Genomic DNA, 9275 nt, shown 5'->3' with positions numbered 1-9275 from the left:
TCACGGATGAGCTTTTGAGGACAACCCATATCGTCTAGAAGGGCATGTAGCATCGACCCTTCATCTGAAACATACTCAACAATGACTAAACAAACATTCTAAACAAATATTTTAGAAATTTTGAAGATCAGAAGACATACTCTCGTCAATATTTTAGAAAAAGGCTCTAGTTCCGGGTATGGACACAAACGGCTCATACCCGCCCACACCAACGCCTCATCCGGAATGGCCCGTATCGGTGTGGGCGTCTTCATCAAGGTCTGGAACCATTCATGTCCCTCATGAGGAGCAATAGGCAGCTTCGTGGCCTTTTTGTTCGATGGACGGCGAACCATCATTATTGGCACCACGTCCTCCCGGGTCCAGAAGAACTTCGTCCTCCACTCGTACAAGCTACGAGGAGGCTCAGTTCCAATAACTCTTTTGGCAATGGAGGAGCAGTTAAACCATCCGCCACGATTATGCATTCGGTAGAAGACCGGAAATCGATCAATTTTAGGCACAAGGTCATTCGCCCTACATACAAATTTGTTATGACAAATCCGCATGAGCCCGAAGGGATGCACCTGGGAAAGATGAATTCCATAACTGCTAAGAAGATTCCCAGGAACTTGGTTATCGGAAACCTAAGATTCCCGTGAGAAAAGAAGTATGCGTAGACGGCCATATTGTTAGCCGGAGGCTTGCGAGCAACAGATCCAGCGGCGGGGAATTCTGGCTCCCATTCCGGTGGAATCCTATATGTAGTAATGACCTTATCGAAGTCATATTGTTTCCACCTAACTTCGACGGTATCAATATTCGGAGAAGATGATTTCTTTTCGCCGGCCATTATGTTAGTAAGAAAGGGAAAACACCGAGCAATCATGAAAAATGCAAAGTTCAATCATAGAAAAAAAAAGATCTGTAAGAAGATTAAAGCGATAAAAGTGAAAGGGGAGAAGGAACCGCCTTATTTATACCCATCCCAAGTAATGTGATGGGAGTTTCACCAGTAGATAGAGAAAGAGACGTCCACTCAGAAAACGCTACGTCACGTGGAAAAAATCGAAAAAACAAAAAAGTGTACAGGCGAGTACAGTTGACAACCGGCATATACATCCCATCGACTGTTCAGTGCCTGCAAACTGTCATGTTGTCCTTTTTCATCGTTATCCACACCAACATAAAATATCTTCGACAAGGCGTGAAAAATTCAAAAAAAATCCCCAAAAATATCCTAAGTCCAAAATTTCACCCGCATAAAGCTTCACGCGTAAGAAACAATGGACTGGGGGACTTGTGGAGGTAGGGTACCAAAAAGACCCAAATACCCTTAAGAAACACCCGCGGGTGAAAGAAGACTTCCTCAGAAGTCACCCCCGGAACACATAAATCACCTGCATAACTCAAGATAAAGGAAGAACAATAATAAATCCTAGAGACTATGTGCGGGAGGATCTATACGCCCTCAGAAGTCATCCGAATGGTACTATTCTTACCAGCGAGAATGACCAAAAGGCAACGTTAGAGGACAACTGTAATTAACCAACTCCATTCAAGAAGATTTACCAAGATCCTTTCTTAGAAAGCACAAGACGTAACAGCCAATAGAAGGAAGACATGTGTCCAGGTTGTTACAACCATGTACATGGCTAAGTTAGCTCGTCTTATCACGTACAGACACGTATCCAAGTTGTTACAACTATGCACATGGCCAAGTTAGCTCGTCCTATCATATGTAGACACGTGTCCTAACAGTTACAAGAGCGTCTTTTGTAAAGGGACAGCTGGGCCAATCATATTCCCACATCCTTCGGCTATAAATACCACCATCTCCATAAGGTATTCATTCACTCTCCACTATATACTATCAATACTTAAGTACTTTATCTCAATCGAAACTGTGCTTATTCTCTTGTCGTAGGGTGGTTACGGGAAGACCACCCCTCTTGTCCTTCCCATAACGAGCTCACGGTGGGCTATTTGAAGGTTTCCGTCATTGGACTTGGGAGATTGGGCTAATATCGTTGTTTGATAATCATTTGACCCGCACCCTATGGACTCATTGGATCTAGGCCCTTAGGGGATTAGATTATTATTATTATGATTATTACTATTATTATTATATATTTTGAACGACAGAGAATATATTAAAAAACGTTGAATTCGGCAAGAAGCCAAAAATAAAATAAACAACTTACATCAAGAGGAGAGGGTTTTTTAATCACTTGTCTCAAGAAAATAAAACCTTATGGTTCCTATGAGAATACCAAAAATACGAATAATATAAAATAGAGTCAAAAATCTCTCCGTTCCTTAGATTGGATGGTTGAAAGATGGATGTGTTCCTATAACTCCAAAGCACCCACCATGTCGAGAAAAAAAACCGCCTCAATATGTCTTTCTTTTTAGTGTTAATACTCACACCATCAAGCAACTCCATCAATGTTTTAGTTCGTACCCCCACGAAACAATCGATGTCCAACCAGGATGCAATCAAGTTCCACGCCCTAGAAGCGACATCACACGAACCAAAAACATGATCGTTGTCCTCAACCTTCATACTACAAGAGGGACAAAAGATCGATTGAATATCTAATGCATGACGACTGAGATGCCATTTGGTGGGCAATCGGTCCCGAAGCACCCTCCAAGCCATAATATTCACTTTTTTTAACAAAAGAATTCCTTCGAGTAGGGGGGACAAGTTTGAAGAACTAGAAGAAAGGGAGGCTTTATCAGTATGCTTTATAAGATCTTTAACAGAATATTCTCTGTTATTATTTAGAGACCAAATCCAACCATCATCTTTATAGGAAATATGAACCTCAATGAGAAGGTTCAAGAGATCATCAAGTTGTGATTGTTCAACGCCTCATCTCGGGACTCTACGCCAATCCCAAGACCATATATCCTCTAATCTCCTATCTGAAATTAGGAACAACTTGTTTCTCTAATGCAAATAACCGCTTAAAGCGGAATGCGAGTATATCTACCATTTCAAACCTTTTTTACGATAACTGAAGAAGACAAAATATTAGTTGAATGTAACCGAGATGTGGCGAGACAAATTCGTTTCGAAATACCCATACAACCTCCAGGTGTATCAAAGCCAAGAGAACATCACAAATTACCCTTATAACTTTGGACCAAATCCTTGTTAACAAGGATAGACCATCTCCACTTATAGAGCAAAGCCAAGTTCATAACATTAAGACTACCGAACCCCAAGCCTCCAAAATATTTTTCAAATAGCATCGAATCACATTTCACTCAAGACATCTTTCTTGAGTTATCATCCCCTCCCAAAAAAACCTCGAACAAATAGCTTCAAGATGTTTAATAACCTTAACAGGAGCACATAATAGCGAAAAATAGTATGTTCTAATAGATCCCAAAACTGAAGTGACTAAAGTGGCTCGATCATCAAGTGATCCATTTTATTTTTGGTTAAGAGAAAACCAAGATGATGAGATTTAGAAATGTTAGATGAGTTGTCTAGAATGCTTTCGTGTAGGATGAATATGTGATTGGGACATACTTCATTGGAAAGTTTTAATATAATTTACGAGTTAATCCGTGATCAAATAACCAAAGGATATTGACCAGTTAAGTTTACAAATATTAATAATATATGCTAGAATCTGCAACTAAAGATATTAACATGGGACCCCTATTAACATTTGGGGAAAGTGAATACGATGCTGTCAACCGTGTAACTTTACACGAAAACCAATCAAAACTACGTAATTTTGATTAATCTCCCCTCACATTTAACTAAAATACATTTCCCTTTTATAAAAATCTTTACTTAGTAATCTTGAATTGAAAACAGTTGCAGCAATCTTATGCTTTTGGATCTAGCTCGTACACTTGAATTAATTATTTTTTTTTTGAATTTTAAGTTACGTATTAATTAAAATAAGGTTATATATTATAATAATTAAATAATAAATAAATGTAAAACAAAATTTGTAAACACAAAAAGCTCATCTAGATATCTGCAAACTCTTGGATTATAAAAAAAATAATTTTCAATTTAATATATCCAAACGACCACAAATTTAGAAATTTTCAATTTTAAAAAGCTCATTTAGAAATCTTCAAACGACCAAAATAATTTTTTCTTTTGAATTTTAAGTTACGTATTAATTAAAATAAGTTTTTTTTGAACGGCCAACTAAGTAACGCCGTGTATCCCGTACACGGCCCCCATTGGCTAAAGGTAGCCCGAGCTGGCCACTAGTCCAGACGGACGGAGCCCCTAGCGGTCCACCTGTTGAGGGATTCACCGGATAAAACCCGACCCCCACGCCCGCCAAACGGCACGACAGCGAGGAGCCAGTAGAACCGGGTGAGATCAGGACTCGAACCCTGGCAAGCCAGGGTCATCCCTCATATTTCTCATATAAGTTAGTGGTAGTGAGGTTTGATCCCCCTATCTCTCACTTATAAAGTGAGTGCTCTACCATTGAGCCACAACCAACTTATAATTAAAATAAGGTTATATTGTAAGTTTTATTTTTCAATATTAAATACCATAATTTTCTCAACGATTATAAAACAAGTAGTGAACAAATTCATCCAATAAAAAGAAAAAAAAATCTTGAAAGATCTGCAAAACTTTAGTTTTCAAATCGTGATAGTCAAATTAATGATTTAATATCTGAGATAGATAATGAAGGGATCGGACTCTAATAATATCAAAGATAGACAAGGACAGAGGGATCAGACCCTAATAATATCTGAGATAGAATGGACAGTACATATATAGTATGTAAGTATTAAATTATGAACGTATATATGAAATTATGTAATGAAAGTAAATTAGTAAAGTACTTATTATGTATCTTCGGATGCATGATTGAAGGTAAGTACACGTATTGTATGATGTATGATTAACTAGAATTCACTCAGCATAGCTGACTTTTAGTATACACGCAGGTGAGTATGATGAGATAGCCGGCTTGAGCGAGGACACATTGCAGAAGAATAAGAGTCTGGCATCTGAAGACTTGTTATGTTTTATAATTAATTCTTTGATTTTGAAAGAAAAGATGAATGTTTTAAGTCATGTTATGAATTATTATTGTAATGTTATGAAAGTTTTAATATTCCGCGAATCTTTTAATTAACTCTGATAATTCAAACTGTGTTTATGAGTAAATCCAACGTCTAAAGTGAGGCACTGATAACGGGTCCTTTCAGCAGGTGAGTAGAATGAGGCAGCTAGCTTGAGCGGGGCACATGGCAGAAGAATAAGATGCTGGAATCTGAAGACTCATGATGTTTTATAATTAATGTTTTAATTTTGGAAGATAAGAATGTTTGTTAAGACATGTTTATGAATTATTATGTAATGTTTAATGAAAGTTTTATATTCCGCAAAAGTTTTAACAAACTCTGATAATTGGAATTGTGCTTACGAGTAAATCCAACGTCCAAAGTGAGGCACCGGGAACGGGGCTTTACAGTTCCATCCTCGATTTTATTCCGAATTAAGGACCGAACCAAGACCGAACTAAATCGGGTTCACTCGCTTAAGACACACTAGTTGTGTTTTGGGCCACCAAATCTCGTATTTTTCTCTAAAACTATATTATAAACTAAATTTAATTATTTTCTCAAAATACTTGGCATGTTGGATCCAACTTAGTCTTATAACAAGTTTGGACCAACAAAACCAAACACTCGCTTAACGGACATTGAGGTTCTTCCTAATAGAACTACACACTTGGTTAAGTTTCTTTTAATTTCATTGAGTTATCACATAACATTTATCACTTTGGAATCTCGGCTTCGGGCTTGACCAATTATCAAGACTCGAGCCGAAAAATCCGAACACTCGTAAAATCTCGTTTTGGTATCTATCTAACAAAGGGTCTTGCGACAACGCAATTACACCCAAATATTTACTTAACAAAGGTTAAGTAAAACTAATGAATAGAATACCGAGACCAGATTTCGAGTAAACTTACTTTTCAAAACCCATTACTTTAATTTCCTATGTATTTACACTTTAAGAGCAATGGAAATGGGTGGGGGTGAAACAAGCTAGTGAAACCTTCTCTCTCTGGTACGTCTGCGTCACATCAGCTTTCACATATCCATTTCACATCCACATTTTTCACTGAAAATACCCTGTGTGAAACAGGGTATGTGAAACCTCAGTTATTTTATTATTATTTTTTTAATCTTTTGTTTTTTATATTAACTAATAAAAATTTAATTGATTAATAAAAATTACAATACATTCAAAGACTAATAAACATAAATAAAACATTACAATAAAAGTTACAATAATTTTAAAATAAAAGCATAAATATAAGTTACATAAATAAACTACCGATTGCTTGAACGGACGTGAATATATTCGATCAAGTCCGCTGTTAATGCGCCATGAATCTCTCGACTTCGAATTTCTTGACGGTTTCTTCGTTTTTTGTCTTCGTTGATTTCTTCGTACATAGGCGCATCCTCATTTGGGTTATGTTGACAAATCGCTAACCCGTTGTCCTCTAAAATCATATTATGAAGAATAACACAAGCGTTCATAATGTTCCTCATTTTCACTTAAGAAAAACACTTGGATGGACGATCCACAATGTGCCACTTAGACTTCAACAACCTGAATGCTCGTTCAATATCCTTTCTTTCCGCTTCATGAGCTTTTTTGTACGTTTTTCGTTTAACGCCGATGGGTTGCGAAAGCGACTTGACAATTGTCGAGTAATCCGGATATATTCCATCAGCAAGGTAATGCCCACGCTTGTAAAGCGTCCCTCTAAGCTCAAAAGAGGAGTCCGGTGCCGTCTCGTTGATCCAATCGTCAGATACGGGAGATTGATCAAGTATATTTATGTCGTTGTTTGAGCCGGCAACACCAAAAAATGTACGCCAAAACCATAAGTCTTGGGACGCCACCGCTTCTAGAATAATACTAGGATATGGATGATTACCTCGTGCAAACTGACCATGACACGCAGTAGGATAATTTTTCCAATCCCAATGCGTGCAATCGATGCTACCAAGCATGCCGACAAAACCGTGTTTTTCGGCATGCTTCGCCTGTAACAGTTCAACCTCACTAGCCGTAGGCTTACGTAAATATCTACTACGATACAACAAAATAATAGCTTTAGAGAATTTGTAGACACATGACCTGATGTGTTGACCCGACATCTTCAAATATTCGTCGAACATATCACTAGCGGTTCCGTACGCCATATAATGAATCGCGGCGGTACAGTTTTGCAATGTGGAGAAACCGACTAGACCTCTAGCATCAACCCGTTGGGTAAACCAAGAAACTTCTCGTTCGATGTCGTGTAGTATTCTTAAAAATAACTCACGACTCATTCGAAAACGGGTTTTAAACTCTGAGGCCGTGTAAACACACGGGGTGTTAAAATAGTCGTTTCGTAGTGCTTCGTGCGCAGCCACTCGGTCACGGTTTAAACTTTCACGTCGGGTTTTCGTGTCGTATTGACGAACCCGCCTCTTCTTGTTGTTGTTTCCACCACTCATAACACCCCGTTGCGAAAGCACGAAACATAAAAGCATTTTTTTCTTTGCTCAAAGACGAAGAGGAAGAAGATGGTGATGACATTTTTAAAAAGATAATAGGGAAATTTTATAGATTATAGAGAGTAAAAGAGTAGTTTTGTGTGTTTGTTTTTATAAAATGAGTAGGTATTTATAGATAAAAAAAGGAAAAGGAAAAAGTTTTTTTTTATTTAATAGCCAATGGCTATTTTTTTAAAATATTACCGTTTTAATTGCAAATGGGGCCCACATGCATCTCTTCACCAACGTTAAACTTCTCGCGGTGGGTGGATCGCGCCCCCTTCACGGAGGAAGGGGGTGTTTCGCGCCCTTCACGGCGCCAAATGAGGTTTCACGGGGGGTGTTTGACGCCCATTTCCATTGCTCTAACCCTCAAACTTTAACTATTATTTTACTTGTCATGTTATTTTACTTTAAAGCTTTTAAGACCATCTACTAACTCAAGACCCTCTTAATCTAGGTCTTGCTCGTTGAACTTACTTCTCCGTTCTATCGCAAACTAATCCTTCAAGTTACTTACTTCACATGAGTACATTTCATCCCCCGTTTTCATTTTTATACTTTGGGGGTAACATGCATCCTTATTCAAAATAAGAATGATTTATAATACTCGATCCTCAAACCACAAACTCTAGGGTGTATGATCCTTAGAGTACATGCTCTATTGTGTGTTATATGTTTCATATGCTTTACATGCACGAGTGATTATTTTGATGTTGTTGTTGAGCCTCAATAAGTATGATCATACGCTAACTATCTTAGCCTTGTGCTAGTAGAATATGGCATCATTATCCAAATATGTCGGTTGCTACCGATTAAAAAGGATCCTCGTTTATTTATGAGTTATATACCGCAAATGGTGCTTTTATTTATAGTTCATATACGAGTTGCGGATTTTGCCTCATATTATATATACTCAAAACTATGATATTGCTCACCAACATTCGTGTTGACAAATTATATGTTATGCATTGTTACAGGTTTAATTATTGGTTGATTGGAGTTTGAAGACGCTATTTTATTTGAGACCATTTAGGTTATTAGAAGAATGAACAATTTAAATTCTTCCATTGGTGTTCTTTTGTATGAACGATGTTGTGTAACTTTGATAATTAAATGAAGTGAATGAGTTGTTTAAATAGTGTCTTGTGTTCTTGGGCAATCCGTTGCACCCGACATGTTCCGCCGCCTTTGGTCGGGGTGTGACACGAATGACTTCAAGATCTTTAATAACCTTAACAGGAGCCTGGAATAGCGAAAGTAGTATGTTTCAATAGATCCTAAAACTGAAGTGACTAAAGTAGCTTGACCGCCCGTGGCCCATTTTATTTTTGGTTAAGAGAAAACCTAGATGATGAGATTTAGGAATGTTAGATGAGTTGTCTAGAATGCTTTCGTGTAGGATGAATGTGATTGGGACATAGTTCATTGGAAAGTTTTAATATAATTTATGAGTTAATACGTGATCAAATAACCAAAGGATATTGACCAGTTAAGTTTACAAATATTAATATACGCTAGAATCCGCCACTAAAGATATTAACATTTAGGTCAAAACAATTACTAGCTCCTTATTATTTGTTATTTAATACTTTATTAAACATAATCATACCTACTAAAATTCCACGTATAATACGTTATTAGTAGGATTTGAAGAGGGTAAAATACAACAATATTTCCTCTATCATAGAGAATCTGCAACGCTTCAAAACCTTTTTTTGGCACGT

General features: G+C 37.4%; 1 protein-coding gene across 1 annotated transcript; it reads right to left on the bottom strand.

Moving 5' to 3' along the window:
* Nucleotides 1-6555: 6555 nt before the first annotated feature.
* LOC143637734 (uncharacterized) lies at nt 6556-7545 on the bottom strand. Its single transcript, XM_077105055.1, has one exon. It carries the CDS (start codon nt 7543-7545, stop codon nt 6556-6558), a length of 990 nt encoding a protein of 329 aa, XP_076961170.1.
* Between the last annotated feature and the right edge of the window lie 1730 nt (nt 7546-9275).

Source organism: Bidens hawaiensis, unplaced genomic scaffold, assembly GCF_021521415.1.
Source record: "Bidens hawaiensis isolate Kalapana, Puna unplaced genomic scaffold, B.hawaiensis_p1.1 tig00000636_1, whole genome shotgun sequence".
In the NCBI taxonomy this organism is placed as follows: domain Eukaryota; kingdom Viridiplantae; phylum Streptophyta; class Magnoliopsida; order Asterales; family Asteraceae; genus Bidens; species Bidens hawaiensis.
The sequence above is the reverse complement of the archived record's forward strand: the minus strand, read 5'-3'. Positions and strand labels throughout refer to the sequence as shown.

Bases quoted from the DNA above. Each gene is read 5' to 3' on its own strand.
- LOC143637734 (XM_077105055.1), bottom strand. From the start codon at position 7,545: ATGCTTTTATGTTTCGTGCTTTCGCAACGGGGTGTTATGAGTGGTGGA.